Source organism: Rhinoraja longicauda, chromosome 25 (assembly GCF_053455715.1).
Source record: "Rhinoraja longicauda isolate Sanriku21f chromosome 25, sRhiLon1.1, whole genome shotgun sequence".
Lineage (NCBI taxonomy): Eukaryota > Metazoa > Chordata > Chondrichthyes > Rajiformes > Arhynchobatidae > Rhinoraja > Rhinoraja longicauda.
In genome coordinates, this window is record NC_135977.1 from 7791089 (window position 1) to 7814278 (window position 23190).

General features: G+C 39.2%; 1 protein-coding gene across 10 annotated transcripts in view; it reads right to left on the bottom strand.

Moving 5' to 3' along the window:
* hectd4 (HECT domain E3 ubiquitin protein ligase 4) overlaps positions 1-23190 on the bottom strand; it is a 173658-nt gene that overhangs the window by 133049 nt on the left and 17419 nt on the right. For all 10 annotated transcript variants that reach the window (XM_078421863.1, XM_078421868.1, XM_078421861.1 and 7 more), the window contains exons 3-6: positions 14379-14468; positions 13361-13488; positions 5785-5893; positions 880-1018 (exon numbers count right to left, since the gene is read on the bottom strand). In XM_078421863.1, coding sequence (XP_078277989.1) covers positions 880-1018; positions 5785-5893; positions 13361-13488; positions 14379-14468 — 466 coding nt within the window. The remainder of the gene's footprint in view (positions 1-879; positions 1019-5784; positions 5894-13360; positions 13489-14378; positions 14469-23190) is intronic.

The window sequence follows — 23190 nt, forward strand, 5'->3', positions numbered from 1 at the left end:
ATCTTGAAAACAGTGTTTCTTAGGATTTAGTAAATACTTGTATAGGTCCTGATAGAAGGATGAGAAACATGCAAAACAAAATCCGACTACCACAAGCTAATAACTTGACATCAAAATTCAGTACACTGACAGAAAGTATTCTATGGAATTCTATAAATAGGTATCAAGAGTAAAAAAGTAGATTAGTTGTAGAAAAAGTCATGTGCATTATATCTATTGAGATATTTTGAAGAGAGGATCAATTTATTGGATGAAGGCAAACTGAAACTCAGATTACTCAGTCATCCAAATATATTAAGTTCTTCATACAAGACTGGAAATGATAAACGCATATAGATAAGACATCTAATCAGATTTGTTGTCTTACCGGTTGAAGAGGGTGACAATAAATACAAATTATTCATTTTGGGCAGAAAATAAGGCCAGAGTGATTTATTGTTAGTTTAGTATTTGCATGCCAAATAGTAAAAAATGTGTTAACGTGATCAAAATCTGGATTTAGGTTCAAAAGTTAAATCCCTTCCCTCAAATAAGGAAGTGATTACCATTAATTAAATTGCCAATTATAAAATAAGCAGGAAAATGCACCAGTGAATAGACTGCACTTCATGCTGTGCAATATTAACAAACTCAAGCTTTAATAAGTTAATGCAATTTTACAGTCAAATCATATTACAACAGAAGTAAAAGCAATTCAACTTTAGATAATTCTGAACTCTTGCTTTAATCGTGCTCAAGCAGAAATTTACAAGGCAGGTAAATTTGTTTAAGGTTAGCAATGCCATATTAGCAGGACCAAAGGAAATTAACCATGAAAATTGATCAGATGCAACAGTGCTAACAACATGCAACACAAAAAGTTAAAGGACAAGATGTTACCTGCAAGGTGTACTGATTGATCACTTGAAAGATGTGGTGCGGCTTGCTATCAAAAGAGGCAGGGCGGTGAAGGAGAGTGGTACTTCCAAAGGCAATCCAGCCAGCCTCAAGTTCATCATTGCGACAATAGACAAAGCCACTGGGGAGAAAAGAGAGCGTGCTGAATAGAAATGTTACTGCCAGAATTCAGTGTATAAAACATTTTTCACTGCACCTTCCTAAAAATAATGGGATCATTATTAAGGAGGTCTAATGAACCCTACTCTGTTAACACAAAAGGAATTTATGCATCCCACGTTCAATGTAGGTGAGGCAAGTATTATTCAGTCCTCAACACAAGTACAGTGTTATATCCAATTATGGTCAGCACACATTCGGTTCCCTGTGAATGTGCAAAGATTTATCAGGCGTGTTCCAGGAATGAGGAAATTATCAAATCAGTAAAAAATGATAGTACATTATAAACTAAGCTTCAACTTCATTACTTTGTCTTTGCAAAATCAGGTTTTCAAAATGTGCCATTAAAACTGTAGCGTCAAAATGCTACTTATAATTTTAAGTCAGATATGTGGGGATTACTCAACAGTCCAGCAATTTATTCTATTTGGGTAGAAACCAAAAAACAAAGAATTTACAATCTACATGTACTTACATAGAATTACAAAGAGTACCCGAGAAAGAGGATACCATGGCAGGTTTTGTAAAGATACCAAAAATAGAGTTGAAGAGGTTGTCAGTGGAAAGAGAAATTCAGATGTTTAGTTGCAAGGCTACACTGACCATCACAAATCACCAATTTAAACTGATACATAACCCAATTTCTCCAGTTAAATGTAAAGATTTTTTCATTACTTACCCTGCCAATATACAACATAGATTAAAATTTAGACTGTGAATAAGTTTAAAAGCAGGCATTTGAATACATTTGCTCATCATTTGTTCCGATAATTCCATTTAAACAGCCATGTCAAGTGTGTAGAGTAAGTGTGTTAATGTGAAAGTGTGCAATTCACCAGAGAATGAGCACTTAACAATGCAGAAACCAAAGCAGACCATTTGTCCTCTAAAGCCCATTCTACCACTAACTGGAATACAGCTGACATCTGCTAGTCTTTCAATTCAGATTTTGCATGATAACATGCTCATTGAGAACAAAATGATAATGCACTTTGTTGTGAATCTGCACATGGAAGCATCATTGTATAAGAAAAGCACCGTCGCAGCAGGAAACATGACATAAAAACAGAAACAGGTAATGTTTCAGATCAATTGTTTTTCATCAGAACTAAATAAAAAAGTTTCTTCTCTAAAATGAGTTTTAAACTGTAGAAAAAGTTTCACGGTGGGGGTTGGTGGATTAGAAGGAAATATCAAAAAGAAAGTCTGTGCTGAGAGATAAGACAAGTGAACAAAAGGATAAACAGATGACATTGCAAAGTAGACGTAAATGGGAGAGGCAGAACTTTTAAGCCAATTGCTGATTCCAATATTGTTGTTGCCATCATTGAACTTCCATTTTATGCTTTCGGCTAAAAACATTACCAACTCAAAACATTATCTGTTTCTCTCCACAAATGCTGTCTGACATGTTATTTCTAGTGTCTATTTTTATTTCAAATTTTCAGCTGTGTCTTTTAGGAAAATCTGCCATCCTTATCTGTTCTGACACGTATGTGACTCCAGACTCAAATGACTCTCAACTGCCTTCCATGGAGCTTTGTTGTGATGCTTGACAATGGCCATTTTCAACTTTACCTTGGTGCAAATTTCTACTTTATAACCATAGAACAAGAACATTTAAATAGGAGAAAATTGGAACAATTCAACCAGAACACTGGAGGGAATATTATGTTTTTTTCATATCTTTACTTGATCAACCGGAATACTGTTTCAAACAGGTAAACCCAGATTTCCTACAAATTGGAACTTGCCCCTTTTTCATTGCCACATGTGTGTGGATATAATCCAAATATAAAAATTAACCTTAATCACAATAATGCTGATTGAAGAATATGCAAAGTTTCTTTCCTATGTGCCTCACCAAATCAGGTGATGGGAAATAAACCTTTGTGGTAGTCATACAGTACAGCAACAGGCCCTTTGGTCCAGTTTGTCTCTATCAACCTGGTTTTATAGTTGATCTTGTCTCATTTGCCTGCATTTGACTCATATCCCTTGAACGTTCCTAACTGTGTATATTAACCATCAACTAAATCCATTTTTTGCTCTCTGCTAGATTTTCCTTGGATTCTCAACTGACATTGAGAGCAGTTTCTACTCTTCTTTACAGCTCTCTAGCCCATGTTTGGACCAACAACGTACAATATACGTGCATGTCAGGGGAGTTCGAGAGCAAAATTAGAATGCAATGGCTTCATCATGTCAAATTGAGTGGTGGTATGCGAATATGCAATTAAATGATCCAGTATTTGTGGAATATTATCTCCAGCCACACCAACGTGGAGGCACGGTAGCGCAGCGGTAGAGTTGCTGCTTTACAGCGAATGCAGCGCCGGAGACTCAGGTTCGATCCTGACTACGGGTGCTGCACTGTAAGGAGTTTGTACGTTCTCCCCGTGACCTGCGTGGGTTTTCTCCGAGATCTTCGGTTTCCTCCCACACTCCAAAGACGTACAGGTATGTAGGTTAATTGGCTGGGTAAATGTAAAAATTGTCCCTAGTGGGTGTAGGATAGTGTTAATGTGCGGGGATCACTGGGCGGCACGGACTTGGTGGGCCGAAAAGGCCTGTTTCCGGCTGTATATATATGATATGATATGATAAATGTCTTCCGCTTGTACTTCTCTTCCTCATTTAAGATAACTGCCAAGCTCTCGCCAGCATTTTTTCACCGTAACATTAGTTGTTCTACTATGTCTTCTCATTACATTCAGCTTCACTCTTAGAGTAAACAAACTTTATTTCTTTAGTTTTTGTCAACTTGTTTTATCACATTTAATAGGAGCAATCTCAAACAGGCAGTTCAAATAGAACTAAACAGTAGCTGAAATATTGAGGAATGTGAAAACAAAGACAGGTCAAAGCATGTGCTGTTATAATGACGACCATTTTCAATATCCATGCCATGCTTCTTGCTGATGAGTTCTCTTGCATGATAAAAGCTGTTTTTTGTGTCAGTGATTTAAAACAATGAACTGCTTAAGACATTTTTAAGGCACTTAAATTTGAAAACTTGATCACAGTCACCATTATCTTTTCTTCCTTTTGCATCTTGGCACAAATGGAAAGTAAATTGAGAATCTAAATTCTCATGTAACTTTGTCCACAAGGCTTTCCCGAACCTCCGCTACCAGTTCCCATGTCTCGAACAAGGTGAGCTAATAGAAATGGCTTTCTTCTTCTCAACAGATAGTATTGAAAACAAAATAATGGCATACGAAAATCAAGATCTGACAAAGTCTTTGACCTAAACGTTAACTTTGCTTCTCTTTTGACAGGTTTCTGCTTTTATTATTAAAGATGGTATAATTTACCCTCTGGATGATGCATGCACTAGAAATATACAATATATGTGCAGGGGGAGGCCATTAGGCCCTTTGAGCCATAATTAAACTGATTTCATTTTTAAATAGGTTGGAAGACTGAGCATATTTTTATGTTCCACAGTGATTTGCTAATGATGAAACACTTCTGAAGTATGACCATTGTTTGCTCCTCCTCAGACAATTGCTCAGAATTGAGGATAACTTGCTTCCAATCTTGTTCTGTGGTAAACATATAAATGTGAGACCAAAAACCACTGCCAAAGATATGGCAGCGATGTTTAGTGGGGCAGGGGGGTTAATAATCTCCGAGATACCACTAGGCTCTTATACACCCCTGACAAATGGAGAGTGGTTCTTGATGCCATCCAAAATACTCTTTTGCCATTTTGAGTAATGATGAACTAGGCTGGTAGGGGTATTATAGTTTAAAGTAATGCTTTAAAATCTCACTTATCTGATAAAGGTTTTCTTAAACACATTTTACGTGTGCAAAATACATCAATTTTGTTTTCCAAATTGTTGTCATTTGTGACATTGCAATAGGATGCCTCACATGGTTCTTTGATGAAATGCATGCCGCAAACGTAATAATGATGACATAACTTCTGCTGCAGTGCACACTTCGACTACGAAGGTTCCTGACGAGACCCTGGAAAATGGATTACTTCCAATATCTTGAGTTACCTTTCATCTCCCCTTCGATAAATTAGCACAGGCTCAGTTGATAGAGAAGAGGATTTGACGGTTACAAAATTTCAATTTGGCATCAGTGATCCTAGCTCTTCGATATGCTTATGAAACCTGAATTATCTAAGCAGGCACTGGAAAAATATCAACAAAGGTGCTTCTGAAAACCTTTCAAATTCATTGAAAGGATTTGTAAACCAACATCAGTGTACTCAGCCATACCAACATTTCTTCCCCCTAATGCACCCCCAAGATGTTCTGAAAGTGCCACATCCTCACCGACTCCTGGGAATCGGTGGCCATGACCACTCAAAGCGGAGAAGCAACATTCATGATGGTTTTAAGACCCCCAGGACCATGCATCGGAAGCATGGAGAAGGCCTGCCTAATTGGCAGAAGAAACCCCTGATCTCACAAATTGCTTATCTACCAGCCCCATCTGTGGAAGAGTCTGCAGTTCCAACACTGGCCTCACGAGCCACCTCAGAAATGCAAAATTGGAAAAGAAGCAAGGAATGGAAGATCCTCAATTCTAAATGTCTAAGATGACATAATAAATGTGATGGCTTTAATAAATAGATGTTCATGAAATGGAATTTCAACATAGTTTTATCTTAATGCAAATTTGAATATGACAAATGATCTTCCTCCAGCTTCACTACAAATGTTCAAATGCAGTTTAAAACTGCACTGACTAAATGCAGGCAATTACCGTAGTGTCCCATGGAGCCCCGAACCCAGTTTGCTGATCCCTTTGCCAATGGAGTTAGTTGTGTAAAGGTACATTCCATCTGTTGCAAGACAGCGACCTAAATCTGCATCTGAAATACACAAAGGCAGCCACATATAAAATCAATCGATCATTGGCATGTAAGCAGGTTTATAAATATGAAAACACAGCTAGATTCAATTTTAAAGGAATTTCAAATTGGTTTCTGTTTTTATGTAAGGAAACAGTGATGCTAGAATTTGTAGAATTTTATAGTTTTTAAGACGCACTAGCTATTTCATACAATTTCTCTCATTGAAGTCAATACCAGGGAAGGTATTGTTATTTAGAATATTGTTTAAATACGCAAATATAGAGGCTACATGAAATTCATCATAAGGAATGACTTATTGATTATAGAAATATACAAGAGAGAGTGGATCACTTATTTATTTGCTACCATCATCAATATCCACTCCTCTTCCAACAGTACACCAATACCTTATTTTTCTCTTTTTTCACAGTCAAACAGTCTGTTTTCACTTGGGAGTGACAGCTAATACAAAGCTAATCTCTGGCCAGTTCTGCTCAGGGTTCACTTTCACAAACACTCTTTTTGCAATCTTTTGGAAATATGTTGATAGCATATTTTCATTTTTACAATCTGAGGTATATTTACACCAATATTGAAATGCAAGCATGATGCCCGAATACATCCAGACCCTTAGGCCCTGAAGGTTTTAAATCACAGGAAATAAATACTGCTCAATGTAGCATTTAATCCAGTGGTGGTGGGAGGCCCAGATTCATTATTTCTTCAGTTGTTAGTTAATTCAAAGCAGCAAATGATTAATTGACTTCAGCTGCAAGAACAAACCATCAGAGGCATAATTTTGCATTAGTCAAAAAGAAATCAGCTGTGGTTTCCTACATGATCATAAAGTTCTAAAATGCTACCCAAATATAAAGAAAATCAATGCTTAACATTACAAATTAAATTTGAATCCAGATGATTAAACACATCAGCAACTGAAGTTCAGTCCTCTATTATCTAGGTTTATTGAAAGAAGAAAGCTATTTACTTTCCATTTTTGAAAGATCTGCTTTCAAGGAATCCATTATTTTATTCAGTAACAGGTATAATCATTGATTGCAATTTAATTACCCATCAAGGTAGGATGTTTCTTTTTAAAAAGGTGCTGAACAAAAATTACAAGCAGAAAATGATAAACAACATATTATTACATGGAATTTGCAGCATATAAACAGACCAGTCACTCCACCTTGTCTATTCTGTTGTTTATTCTACATTAATGAGAAACTTTCACCTAATAAAATCTACAAGACCAAGCTTCCACTCCTTGTTTATTGTGCTTCCCCACAAGTGCATCATGCAGTTCCCTATGATCAGATGGATTTGTAATCCAACACAATACGTCAATTCTAGCACCCATTTATAACACTAAAACATCGAACAGTAATCATTCAATCTGCTATTGACTAGTAAAAATTCCCCACCAAAGCATCAGGCCACACCAGCTAAATAATATATTGCTGGAAGGTCAAAAGTTTCAGGTCATCATAACTGTATCATATTGAAAGCAGTACTTTGCACACTATGATGTGATTATAATAAATTTGGTAACAGCAGATGTGAGAGCAGTTAACATGCATAATCAAACCAAAAAGGATGCTACGGCAAAGATGATCATAATCCGTGAGGCTACTCAACTACATTGAAATGCTGCCCATTTCAAACCCCTATTCAATATTTTCATGGTTTCTCTTTTTATTTCCAAATTAATTTACAAAAGCTCACAGTTGAATGATAAATACCTTACACAATCTGTACTTGTGCACTTTAAAACACTTAGTCACAATCAGAGGATTTCTGAACGGATCAATGTGATGTGGAAAGTGTAGCTGCAAGTCCTTTCCTTTGTCACTGTAGTGGGTCAGGTTACTGAAGCTGCATCTGATGGCTGGCTCCAGCTATTCTACCAAATTGATCACTTGCACGTCCATAATGACAAGTCACGTCAGATCACATTACCAGTTCATTGCTGAAGCAGTGAATACACAGCTGCCGCAACTATAAATTCTCACAAACCCAGAGTACTATCACACAAATCAATTAAAAAAAATCTTATGTTCGCAACAAAAATCACTATCCTAAATTTTATTCGCTGCAGTATACATTAGTCAACATTTTTTTAAATTTCCACTCTCTTAAGGTATCAATCCCATTTAGTGAGCATAATGTACAGTGGATGCAAATGACAATGTCATCTCTATCAATACATTGGAAAGCCTAATTATTAAATAGAAGCAAGTATTAAATATATGATTCATTTGGCAAAATTGTTAAGTATCATATAATGTGCCTGCCATTGTATATGATAAATAGGACCCAAATTATTTTGGTTTTAACAAAATAAAATCACTTGGAAAAATATTTGTATCCACGTATAAAAATTCACACCAGCATTTTTGACTTGCAAACTATTTGAGTGACAAACATTCACGGGAACGGAACCCTGCCAATAACCTGCCTTGCAAATAAATGAATTATGCATGTGTGGTATCAAATAAACCAGACACACTTTCGTGAGCTCTCTGCATCTCAACCTGCACACGCTGCATGTTATTTCACTGGAGACCAACAACCCACAGCGGCATATATAGTGCATGGTACATGGTGTGGAGAGTTTGAAGACATGACTATTCAGGGGCAGGTTTGTTGCAATGGGGCACATGTGCAGACTCAAGCATTAAAAGAAAAGGATGGTGCATGCTGATTGTCAAGAAGTAGAATTGTAACTCTGAAGGGAAGAATAGTACAAGCTGCCAGGTCAGACCCAATCCAGCTTTTTTGGGGAACTTTGGCACTTATAGAAAAAATATGCAAGTCACTGAACTTGTAAGTGAAATGGATTGTGATGTTGATAAAGTCGAAATTGAGACAAAACTTTTTCTACTTGAAACAAACTCATACGAAAGTAATAATTAGAGACATGCCCAAATATGTATACCACTTTGGCAGATCTCCTTATGTCACACATGAGGTGATATCTTGTAGAATCCCTTTAATCCAGTACCAATGCTACAAATTCAAAATCAGAATCCCTAGGTCACCCTGTGGACTCAATGGGACAAAGGGCCCGTTTCCATGCTGTATCTCTAAACTCCAAACTACCTTCCCTGTAGTTGATGTTACCACCAATTTTTATATCATTTGCAGACTTAATTGTCATACCTCCTACATTCACATCCAATTTGTAAATATACAATGTAATATTTGTGGATATAATATTTGTCGATCGTTTAAGCACAGAAAGCAAGTTAGCCAATCTCAGCTAGGATCTCAGCCCAATCGCTATATTTAAACAAGCTCTCAAACATGAATGGGATAACAAAATTAAGTCTGGTACATGCTCCTGAATACTGCCCCATGAAACCAGCAAGGCATTGGATTGTCTACTTAAATCTCCCGATTGTTAAAGTTTGAACAACATCCCTCCTTTGTATAATGCACCTTATTCATGAATGTTTACATTTTAAAGTATATCTTTTTTTTTTTTAAGAAATATCAAATAAAACCTTATACTAGCCCTGAAAGAGTTAACTTTTTAAGCAAACCTAGTTTCAATGTACAAAATACTCAAATTCTGATTTCGCAAAAAGGACTGATAATAAGGCAGATGATTAAAAAATATGATGCACATTTAAAAAAAATCTGTGAACAGCATCAGGAATTTCAAATGCAGTCAGAACAGTTAGTGCCTGGCACAACAGCTTCAAAAGCACCACATAATGCAGAACTTTCATAACACATGAACGAACAAGAAAGGCATCAATGATTCCATCATTATAAGCTTTTGTTAAAGTGAAGGCTATGTTACTCCATTCATCACTGTCAGGATTGCTTAACTGAATGCAATACTTGCGAGTTAAAATGCAATGGAGGATCCCCAAACTAAATAAAAAATTGTCATTTACAACTCATCAGTACAAAATCATTAGAATTTCAATTGTATATAGACAAAAATAATGACACATTGAGCCACATTTAGCTCACTATGTTCATGCCAGTCAAAAATTGACTTTAGGTTAATCCCACTTCACTTAACATTAACCACAGTTAACATTAAAAGTAGCTACAATATACAGTGCCCTCCAGAATGTTTGGGACAAAGACCCATCATTTATTTATTTGCCTCTGTACTCCACAATTTTAGATTTGTAATAGAAAAAAATCACATGTGGTTAAAGTGCACATTGTCAGATTTTAATTAAGGCCATTTTTATACATTTTGGTTTCACCATGTAGAAATTACAGCAGTGTTTTTGTACATAGTCCCCCCATTTCAGGGCACCATACTGTTTGGGACACAGCGATGTCATGCAAATGAAAGTAGTCATGTTTAGTATTTTGTTGCATATCCTTTGCATGCAATGACTGTTTGAAGTCTGCGATTCATGGACATCACCAGTTGCTGGGTGTCTTCTCTGGTAATGCTCTGCCAGGCCTCTATTTGCAGCCATCTTTAGCTTAAGTTTGTTTTGGGGGCTAGTCCCCTTCAATTTTCTCTTCAGCATATAAATGGCATGCTCAATTGGGTTCCGATCGGGTGATTGACGGCCACTCAGAAATTGACCATTTTTTAGCTTTGAAAAACTCATTTGTTGCTTTAGCAGTATGTTTGGGATCATTTTCTTGCTGTAGGATGAACCACCGGCCAATGAGTTTTGAGGCATTTGTTTGAACTTGAGCAGATAGGATATGTCTATACACTTCAGAATTCATTATGCTACTACCATCAGCAGTTGTATCATCAATGAAGATAAGTGAGCAGTGCCTTCAGCAGCCATACATGCCCAGGCCATAACACCCCCACCACCATGTTTCACAGATCAGGTGGTATGCTTTGGATCTTGGGCAGTTCCTTCTCTCCTCCATATTTTGCTCTTGCCATCACTCTGATATAAGTTAATCTTTGTCTCATCTGTCCACAAGACCTTTTTCCAGAACTGTGGTTGCTCTTTTAAGCACTTCTTGGTAAACTGTAACCCGGCCATCCTATTTTTGCGGCTAACCAGTGGTTTGCATCTTGCAGTGTAGCCTCTATTTCTGTTCATGAAGTCTTCTGCGGACAGTGGTCTTTGACAAATCCACACCTGACTCCTGAAGAGTGTTTCTGATCTGATGGACAGGTGGGGTTTTTTCTTTATTCTAGAGAGAATTCTTCTGTCATCAGCTGTAGAGGTCTTCCTTGGTCTGCCAGTCCCTTTGCGATTAGTGAGCTCACCAGTGCTCTCTTTCTTCTTAATGATGTTCCAAACAGTTGATTTTGGTAAGCCTAAGGTTTGGCTGATGTCTCTAACAGTTTTATTCTTGTTTCTCAGTCTCATAATGGCTTATTTGACTTTCATTGGCACAACTTTGGTCCTCATGTTGATAAAAAGCAATAAAAGTTTCCAAAGGTGATGGAAAGACTGGAGGAAAGACTAGGTGCTGAGAGCTCTCTTATACCTGCATTAACGAGGCAATTAAACACACCTGAGCAATTACAAACGCCTGTGAAGCCAATGTGTCCCAAACATTATGGTGCCCTGAAATGGGGGAACTATGTATAAACACAGCTGTAATTTCTACACGGTGAAACCAAAATGTATAAAATTACCCTTTAATAAAACCTGACAATGTGCACTTTGATCACATATGATTTTTTTAATTACAAATCCCAAATTGTGGAGTACGGGGCAAATAAATAAATGGGTCTTTGTCCCAAACATTATGGAGGGCACTGTATAAACGTGATATACACACAGATAACATTGGCTAAGATCTGACGATTTTGAACAGACTAGAAACTGAACGCAGACCAGAAATCTGGTGGGAATGCAAATTACTTCCACATACTAAGATTGACCAGGAATCTTCAAGATGTCATGAATCTACCCCAGGTCATCAACTTGAAACATTAATCTGTTTCTTCCTCCACAGGTGTTGCCTGAACTGTGAAGGATCTCTAGAATTTGATTTTTTTCTCATTATAGATACTGACTTCTTGAAATTTCTATTTTAAGTTTGCATTTTTGGCATTTGAAGCTTTTTTTCCTTTAGAAGCCTCAATTACTACACTGGATCTAATAAGATTTAATCAGTACGACTCAATGCATTTTCAGAAATGTGACTCAATTACCTGCTCCTCTTCAATACTGCTATCTGTAAGTAACCACAAAACCAAATTCACCTGGACAGTAAGGTGAAAAATATGCATTTTCACAGAAATGGTTAAAATATAAGAAAGACTTCATAACTTCAAACACTGGGACAAAAGAAGAACCGAGTTAGAAGATAAATTAAAGAAAGAAAACAGCAATGAATAACATAATTGTGAAAATGTCATCCAAACAAAATGGAAATGAGAAAAACAGTACTTCAATAAAGGCATTGAAATCTAAATTATTGCACTGAAATTTATTAAAACAATCTGCTTATAAAACTCAGTGTATTGTCATACGGATATAGTGAGTGAGGAGTGTTCTGCTGTTGGAATGAAGGTCAATTGTCATGCTGCTACAAAAACTTTTTTATTATATGAAGTACTTGGCTCACAAATATATTACGCTTACGGATTTGTTTCTTTAAATGCAATAGACAATAGACAATAGGTGCAGGAGTAGGCCATTCAGCCCTTCGAGCCAGCACCGCCATTCAATGCGATCATGGCTGATCACTCTCAATCAGTACCCCGTTCCTGCCTTCTCCCCATACCCCCTCACTCCGCTATCCTTAAGAGCTCTATCCAGCTCTCTCTTGAAAGCATCCAATGAACTGGCATCCACTGCCTTCTGAGGCAGAGAATTCCACACCTTCACCACTCTCTGACTGAAAAAGTTCTTCCTCATCTCCGTTCTAAATGGCCTGCCCCTTATTCTTAAACTGTGGCCCCTTGTTCTGGACTCCAACATTGGGAACATGTTTCCTGCCTCTAATGTGTCCAATCCCCTAATTATCTTATATGTTTCAATAAGACCCCCCCCTCATCCTTCTAAATTCCAGTGTATACAAGCCTAATTGCTCCAGCCTTTCAACATACGACAGTCCCGCCATTCCGGGAATTAACCTAGTGAACCTACGCTGCACGACCTCAATAGCAACTCTAATACCATTCCATACCTTAAGGACAAATAAAATATTTTGTAATAATAAAAGATGAGAAATGTTTCTCATTATAAATTCTTTTTTTGGTCAAATCTTACATCAGGAAATAATACATTTCAATATATCATCACAGTGACTAACAACTCAGATATAAAGATTTTTTTCTTTAAACCGTATAAAACCATTGATGTGCACTTTTCTAGGAACTTATGCCCTGGCAAAGCAGTGCCCGATAATGCAGTTTACTGCACCTAATTTTAATTATGGTAATAACCCTGTGATCATCACAATTAACAAAATGAAAAATAAATGATACCCACTTTTTTTGTTAAAAGTAAATTTTCCATTCCAACACATTGTTGCTCTTCTTTCTCCTATATTACCCAGAAAGGAATATTAAAAGCATACCTTTGTTGTCACTAGAACTACTGTTGCTCTCCGGTGCTGACAGCATGTCTTCAAAGCCCCAGGATACCATATGTTTGTTACCGAGCAAACAAGAAGCAGAGCCGGGCCCTCCCTCTAATAGCAGCAGCCTGAGGAGATAAAAATGCTGAATGCACACCAATTTACTGTGATACAAATTTTACTTTCAAAATAATGGTAACATTCATGAGGAATTCTGTTGTGTATGCAAAATAAATGCAGCAATTTTAGTCAATGGGCAAATTCAACAAAAATTGCTGAAATGCATTATTATCCAATTTGCTTCATTATTAACCTCTCAGAAATTTTATCTTGTTCTCTGCCTTACAAAATGCGCTGCCACGAAACCGCTGTATTTGCGTGGCAGGTATGAACTAAACACACCACAGAAATTTATGATAAGTGATTGTATCAACTTATTTTATGTCTTTTAAGTATTATTTTAACAATCTGATCACTGTTATTACTGGCACAATAAAGTTACTAGGATAAATGCAGAGTCTTGTTCCTTCATATGGTTAGGAAGGTCTTGTACTATTCAGCCCCTTTCTTTTATTTTTTTAATATATATATATGCTTGGAGATTATATAAAAAAATTGTTGTATGATTGACAGTGATAATTAAAGCTTTGGACTGCAGAAGTCATCAGGTTGTAGAAAGGTTGCTCTGGAAGCTAAATTATAAGTAGGATAATGGACGTATTAAATCAGAATTAAGAGTGACATAAGGAAAAATGCACTGCTGTCAATGCGGCGCTGTAAAGCAGCAACTCTACTGTTGTGCCACTGATCTAAAATTATGACATAACTTTAACAGTTGGCTGACCCAGAAGTGAAATTTTAACATTAATATTAACATTAACAGATTACAGGAACAAAAGCAGATCACTGTACATTTCACGCAACAATATGAAAGATTGCACTGCAGTACAATTCACTTTAAACAAAAATACATCAACCTGCTTTGGGAATAATATTCTTATTTCCATTTACCACTCACCCATGCAGAACGTCAGCAACTGGTAAATGTCCCAAGTCCGTTTGTTTTTGTAACAAGTGCACAGTGTGAATGAAGGTTTTCAGGGAGCCTCTGAAATACAGAAGTAGAGTCTTAAATATGAAGGACTAAATCAGGTGGACTGAACAGCAACTTAATAACCTTTTTTTTCAAACAGTCAACATAATTTTATAGAACTTTATGTAATTTTATAGAACAGTCAGTTAATAATTTAGTGAATTAGTCAGAATGCATTCAGAAGCAGCAATACAGATAGTGGCAGCACAGAATCATTTTCAACAGAGCTGTGTACAAGTTTTCCCCCAAAAACAATCAAATTTACGGCCACTTAAAATTCATACAGATCCACAAAAGAGATAAACACGGTGGCAGATGGATGATGTCTGTCTAGTAAACACTCCCCTCATTCACATTTAAGACTGGCAATCAGTGTCCTCTCCCAGCCTCTAACATACTAACATGCAGACAGTTAAAATTGGGCAAGTGTTCCATTTCCGAGAACTGTTCACAAGCAGATTTCTCCAAAAGTAAGAAATGTCTGTTTTCTGTTGTAACCCACATGGATGCGCTATGTATAAACTTGCTACAACTTTTTTTGTTTCATTGAATAATCACCCTAACTCTACCCATAATTACCCTAATTAAAAATGTTGGGAAAGAATTGCAGATGCTGATTTATACTGAAGATAGACACAAAATGCTGGAGTAAATCAGTGGGCAGCATCTCTGGTGAAAAGGAATAGGTGACATTTCGGGTTGGAACACTTCTTCAGATTTAAAGATGGAGAAAGCCAGGACAAAACAGGGCCGGCAACAGATGACCTCTGGAAAGAGAGAGTCAATAATGGCCCATTGTTGGCTAGGGAAGATGCAGGGTTCAGTTCTCTAAATTTAAAAGGGGATGTAACGGAGTCTTGAATACAAATTCAAGATTCAATTAGATATTTCATTTTTATAAATTGAGATTCATCCTGCCAGTCCCCTCAGGGTTAATTATATTTGCAGGCAAAGCAGTTACCAATTTGCCAAAAGGCCACACCTAAACCATGAGTCTGCCTGACATCATAGTTTATGTAGAAAGACCAAGAACCCATTTAAGATATGGTCGAGAATTCTTTACTGTTCAAAGCTATAATAGATCCACAGACACGTTAATTAATGTGTAGGAAAGAACTGCAGATACTGGTTTAAATCGAAGGTAGACAAAAAATGCTGGGGTAACTCAGCGGGTCAGGCAGCATCTCTGGAGAGAAGGAATGGGTGACGTTTCGGGTCGAGACCCTTCTTCAGACTGTTTGAAGAAGGGTCAAGTTTGAAGTCTGTCTGAAGAAGGGTAACTCCAGATCTTAACAACATTCTGATGAAAATTTAATTTCCCCTTTAACTTGCAGAAAGAAATTCTCACCTATTTGCTCTCTTGAAATTCCTGTTTTGATTATCCATTTTCAGTCACCCCTTTACCTTTCCATTTTAGGAGAAAACAATCTCCGAGTTCCCAGGAGTCTCTCTCACAGAGTTGTACAGCACAGAAACAGGTTCATTGTACATGCCGACTGGGCTGGCATATTTGGCTAGTTCCGTTTACATACAATTTGGTCCATAGTCCTCAAAACCCTTCCTACCCATTTACCTGTCCAAATGTCTTTTACAATTTGTAATTTTACCTACAACCTCTGGCAACTCATTCTAGATATAGACTACTCTCCAAGTGAAAAAGTTGTCCCTGAGGTCCCCCTTAAATCACTACCCTCTTACCTTAAGCCTGTTCCCTCTAGTTTTTCCATCATATACCCTGGGGAAAAAATGGTGACTCGTGGCCCCAGCCTCTATCCAGTTTACTGGTTCAGTTTAGTTTAGAGATACAGCATGGAAATACAGAGTCCGTGCCAACCGACAATCCCCCGCACATATACACTATCCTACAGTCACACTAGGAACAATTTACATTTTTATACCAAGTCAATTAATGTACAAACCTGTACATCTTTGGAGTGTGGGAGGAAATCAAAAATCTCAGAGAAAACCCACGCAGGACACCAGGAGAACGTACAAACTCCTTACAGACAACACCCATAGTCAGGAACGAAACCAATGTCTTAACATTCTCTATTTCATTCATGCTGAAAGTGTTCACACAGCTTTGAAAGGGCAAGATCACATCTCACCTTCGCAGCAAGCTGTTGGATTGTGAATGAAGTTCTCTGGAACGATTGATGGGAGACTGAGAGAAGTGTATAAAATTATGATTGGCATTGATAGGGTAGGCAGTCAGAACCTTTTTCCCTGGGGTGGAAATGTCCAACACTAGAGGGCATAGCTAAAAAGTGATTGATAGGGGGAAAGTTTAATGGAGATAAGTATTAATGGGGCAAGTATTTTTTTTTTTTTTTTACAGAGGGTGGTGGGGGCCAGGAACGCATTGCTGGGGTTGGTGGTGGAGGCAGATATGATATTGACGTTTAAGAGGCATTTGGATAGGCACAAGGAAGTACGTGGAATAGAGGGATATGGATCATATGCAGGCAGATGAGCTCAGTTCAGCTAGGCATCGTATTTGACGGAAACATTGTGGACCGAAAGGCACGTTACTGTGCTGTACTGTTCTAGGTTCTATATTCAGTCTGCAGTTTAGTAATTACACCATTTCATCCAGCATTGCTGCCATACATGGAAGTGCCCCAACAGATGACTCAATGCGTCCACATTCTGATCATACTGTCTACTCTTACAGTCTAGAACGTAATCAATTGCAGTCTCTGCTAATGTTCATCTCTAAACTCTGACTGGAGAAAATAACTAAGCCATCTTTGTTTGGTTGGGAGTATGGTACAGAAAGAGATGCTGCAAGACCAATCAGTTGTTCGGCTCTATTCTCCAAATAAGGTAATAATAGCATAAAGTGTTGCACTACAGGAACACAGCAACAAATAGGTTGGATCATATTTAAAAAAGCGGCTGCTTCCATTCACGGAATGCTGCTTGTTCTTTACCTGTCCACTTCCACGTTGTCTCAGAATTCAGCAACTCACTGAAAGGTTCTAATATTTTGTTTCAAGTTGGCATGAAACGGCCACATGGTAGTCCAGCAGGACTCCATCTCCATCAAATGATTACAACAGGTGCTTACAACACTGCTTTGGCTTTGTCTACTACAATATCACAGAATAGATTTCTGCTGACGCAGAAGACACACTTGTGTTTTTTCCAAACTTGCTCCTTGCTCACAAAACAGATGTGTGTGTGATTCTGTTGTCTTTCCAAGTCCATGGTAAATGCTACAATGACTGTGAACATCAGCCTTCCTGCAAAGCAAACAAAATCTGAGGTAAGGATGTCTATCTGTGGTTTTCTGTTGATTGTGCAGGAAAGAACTGCGGATGGTGGTTTAAATCGAAGGTAGACACAAGAGGAATAGGTGACGTTTCGGGTCGAGACCCTTCTTCAGACCAAATCCAAGGCGTAGCTATGGGCACTCACATGGGCCCTAGATATGCCTGCCTCTTTGTAGGGTACGTCGAACAATCCCTGTTCTAGGAGTACACTGGCCCTATCCCCGAATTCTACCTCCGCTACATTGACGACTGCATTGGTGCTACCTCCTGTACCCATGCAGAATTCAATGACCATCAATTTCACCACTAATTTCCATCCTGCTCTTAAATTTACTTGGACCATCTCCGACATCTCCCTACCGTTTCTGGATCTCACCATCTCCATCACAGGAGACAGACTTGTGACCGACATCTACTACAAACGTACTGACTCCCATAGATATCTTGACTATACTTCTTCCCACCCTGTTTCCTGCAAAAACTCTATCCCCTACTCCCAAATCCTCCATCTACGCCGCATCTGTGCCCAGGATGAGGTGTTCCATAATAGAGCATCGGAGATGTCCTCATTCTTTAGGGAAAGGGGGTTCCCCTCTTCCGTTATTGATGAGGCTATCACTAGGGTCTCCTCAATGTCCCGCAGCTCCGCTCTTGCTCCCCCTCCCCCTATCCGTAACAAGGACAGAGTCCCCCTTGTCCTCCCCTTCCACCCCATCAGCCGTTACATACAACATATTATCCTCCAATATTTCTGCCATCTCCAACGGGATCAGTGGTATCCCAGTGTTATCAACATCGACTTCTCCAACTTCAGATGGTCCCTGCTTTCCCTCTCTATTCCCTCCCCTTCCCAGTTCTCCCACCAGTCTTCCTGTCTCCTACTACATCGTATCTTTGTCCCGCCCCATCCCCTGACATCAGTCTGAAGAAGGGTCTCGACCCGAAACGTCACCCATTCCTTCTCTCCAGAGATGCTGCCTGACCCACTGAGTTACTCCAGCATTTTGTGCCTCCCTTCTAGACTGTCTGTTTTCTGTTGATTATTCCCTTACAAATACCACTGTTCTTTTAGGCAATCTTTCTTTATTCCAGGAACCAGAGCAGCCTTATCAGAAAACTCAACTGGTTGCTATTTCCAGGAAATCCTTTCAGATCTTCCACTACCATTTCTGATATAATGTTATAATGGAATCATCCTTTCCAAAATAGAGCTCACACCTACCTCACCTTCAGAAGAATCTTAGCTTCCGTACATTGAATCGTATTTTGGTTATCATTAAAGCCCTCATGGGTACTTTTCTCTCTTAAGTGAGGCGCAAAATATAAGAGCAGAAGTTTCAATGCAAGTGTTGATTAATTTGGCCGCAATTCAAATTGCATAACGTTCTGGTCACAATACAGTACACCTGAGTTATGTGGAGATTGCTTTTTCAGAAAACTGTTCATATTGCAATTTTTCGTAAAGTGAATAACCTTCTCCCCATAACCCCTGACACCAAAATTGTGGTGTTGGTTTCTCTTACATACATTCCAGAAGAGTAGCTTCACATTCTGTATTTCACATTTTTTGGTAGTGATTTCTGAATTCCGTAAGAGCGAATATCCATTGCCTAAACAACTACAATGCGAGGATAGACTATAGAAAACAATTGCTCTAGACAGTGTGCAGGAGATTTGAGCAATATTACCAGGACTGGGTAATTATGAGGAAAAGCCTGCTCGCAAGTAACAACACGATATACAGTAGACAATTAAAAATAAAACATTATAATTTAAACATGTGAAGAATTAAATAAAATACCAGAGCACATGGAGGCTACAGACTTTTGGCTGTTGAGTAGAGCTGCTGCTTGTGGAAATAAAGCTGTTTTTATGTCTGGTTGTGGTGACTTTGACAGTCCGGAGTCGCCTTCCAGAGGGAAGTGCTTCAGAGTTTGTGGCCAAGGTGAGAGGGGTCAGAGATGATCTTACCCACTCTCATCCTGGCCCTTGCAGTGTACAGTTTGTCGATGGGGGGAAGGTTGCAGCCAAGAACCTTCTCGGCTGATCGAACGATTCATTGCAGCCTCCGGATGTCATGCTTGTTGGCTGAGCCAAACCAGACCATGATGGAGAAGGTGAGGACAGACTCTATGATGGCAGTATAAAACTGGACCATCATTGCCTGTGGCAGATTGTTTTTTCTCAGCTGCCGCAGGAAGTACATCCTCTGTTGGGCCTTTTTGACCATCGGCCTTTTGGAGTCGATGGTGGCCTCCCATTTAAGGTCCCTGGAGATGATGATTCCAAGGAACTTAAATGACTCCACAGAAATGACTGTGGTGTTGTTGATGGTGAGTGGGGGGGGGGGGGGGGAGGGGAGGGGGAAGCTTTCCTAAAGTCTACAATCAATTCCACCGTCTTAAGAGCATTGAGCTCCAGGTTGTTGCGATGGCACCAGGACACCAGCTGTGTCACTTCCTGTCTGTAGGCAGATTCCTCCCCATCCTGGATCAGTCCAATCAGGGTTGTGTCGTCCGCAAACTTGAGAAGCTTGACAGAGGAGTCTGTGGAGGTGCAGTCGTTGGTGTAGAGAGTAAAGGAGAGGGGAGAGTAAGCAGCCTTGCGGTGCTCCTATGCTGAGGGTCTGCGGGTCCGAGATGAGCTTTCCCAGCCTCACATGCTGCTTCCTGCTGTCAGGAAGTTGATGATCCACTGACAGAGGGGTTCACACGCAGTCAACTGGGAGAGTTTGGAAGGTAGTAGCTCTGCCACAATGGTGTTGAATGCAGAACTAAAATCCACAAACAAAATCCTTGCATAGGTCCCCTAGTGATCTAGGTGCTGGAGGATGAAGTGCAGGCCTAGGTTGACTACGTCATCCACTGATCTATTTGCCCGGTATGCAAACTGCAGGGGGTTCAGCAGGGGGGGCTTTGTGTATTTTTCAGGTGGGCCAGCATAAGTCTTTCAAGGGTCTTCATGATTACAGAGGTCAGTGCGACAGGCTGGTAGTCATTAAGACCACTAATCCTTGGCTTTTTGGGCACGGGAACAATAGTGGAGACTTTGAAGAAGGCAGGGGCAGTGCAGGTTTGCAGGGACCGATTGAAAATATCTACATAGACTGGTGCCAGTTGTTCGGCACAGAGCTTGAGGGTGTAGGGGGAAACATGGTCCGGTCCTGGAGATTTCCGGCTTTTCTGTCTCATGAATAGCTTTTCCGGAGAAGTGGCCAGACCAATGTTGGGCAGCAAGGAGGGGGTGGGTGGTGGACGAGGGCCCAGTCTTTGCAGGCTGGAGTCAGGCGCAAAGTGGTGATTGGGGAGGAGTGGGTGGGGGAGGGAGGGAGGGTTATGTTTCTGTCTATCGAACCTGCAGTAGAACTCGTTTAGGTCGTTGGTCAGCTGACGATTGCATTACCTTGACCTTGCTCAGCAACTCCCTGTCCTTCCAAATGTATACTCAAGCACACGCTGCACTTCTCAATATTTCCTACGCTACCACCGCCACTATCTTAAAGCTCACTCATTCCCAGCTGTATTCTGAAGTTAAGCCTGAATCTTTTAAGACAAGTATACTAAGAGTGGTAAGATGAATCTGTCATATTTACATTTTTGAATGTCAATATAATTGGGAAATTGATTGTAAAACATAAGGTTTCATAACTGTTCCAAGACTTAAGCTCCAATGTTACCAGTTTGGAGCTCATACTCTAAACTAAGAGAAAGGAAAAGCATGCAGAAGCTTTCGAAAACCCCAAAGAAGTCATCACGCTGTGTTCTGACAGTTCATCGATCATGGATTTAATGCTAATACACAGGATTTATTTCAATTGTAATTTTTAATAATGCATAATTAACAACAACAGCAGTATTCAATGCAAACATCAGCTTCAAAATTAACAACTTGAAACCAGTCAGATAAACAAACAGAACCTGTTCTGGAAGCCCACCAAACAGCAAAGCAAGACCTTGTGGCACACTGCCAAGGCCATCCTAGGAGAGGGTATTCATAGCTTAGGTATATTGTTATATTGTCCTATGCATGAGTACAATGATGTCTTGTACCTAAGACACAGACAGGTACAATTAAAAATCTTGTTTGCAGTAGCATCACAGGCACACAGATTCAGACAAACACAATTATAATTTGTTTTTAATTTGCAAAAACAAATTATACATCAGTTATGCATAAATTACACATAAGATTCTAAAAGAAAGACTGTGCCAAGAACAAGGCATGAGTGCTAAAACATAATTAGAAAAATCAAGAACATAGTAGAGCAAGGGATGAGCCATAGTGTTTGTCGAGATACGATTGGTGTTGTGTAGGTTGGATCAAGAACCTGATGGAGGAAAGTAGTTATTCCTGACTTGATATTGTGAACTTCAGGCTTCGGTACCTGATGGTAGCAGTTAGAAGAAGACGTGGCCTAGATGGTGGAGATCCTTGATGATAGATGAGGCATTTTTTGAGGCAGCACCTCATGTAGATGCTCTCAATGGAGGAGCCATGATGGACTGCGCTGAGTCCACCACATTCTGCAGCTCTTGCATTCCTGCGCATTGTAATTTCCAGACCAGGCCATGATGCAACCAATCAGGATGTTTTCTACAGTACATCTGTAAATGTTTGATTTTCAAGTAATCAGAGACATGCCGAATCTCTTTATACTTATAAAAAGACAAAGGCACTGACACACCTTCATGATTACATCCATGTGCTGGATCATCCGAGATAGTAACACCTGGAAATTTGAAGCTACTAACTCTCTATAGCATCAACCCATCAATAAAAATGACGTGTGATCTCCCAACTTCTTCTTCCTGAAATCAATGATTTATTCCTTGGTCTTGCTGTTGTTGTGGCACCACTCAACCTGTCGATCTAACTCTCTCCCCTGTACGCCAACACTTCAGCGCTGGTGATTTAGCCAACTAAAGTGGTATCATCGTGTCACCCAACCCCAAAACAGATAACCCAAAAAGAGCTTTCCCGTGACTTTCAGTCTGAAGCAGCGTCTCAACCCAAAACTTCACCCATTCCTTCTCTCCAGAGATGCTGCCTATCCCACTAAGTTACTCCTGCATTTTGTGTCTATTTTCCAAAACATCACCTATCCATGTTCTCCAGCACCATATGTCTTTTTTACAGTGGTGTCTTGGTGAATGTATAGATGGCATTGGACAGTGCTTAACTACAGTATAGTCATGAATGTAAAGCATAAAGATGGCATTGGAGAGAGGCAACATTTTTCAAGCAGTATGCAGGAGTGCACTTATTTATAACTCTATCGGCAATCTTCTTTTCACTTCTTACCACAATATCAATGACAAAATAAGGAAAAGTGAAACATTAATAATGTAGATAAAGACAGGGCTTCACCTGAAGCCAAAGAGCTATTAACCAGAAGGCCAGTGAAAATACAAGATTATTGATCAACATTCCCACTGGCAATGAATGCTGACATCTGCAGCTTC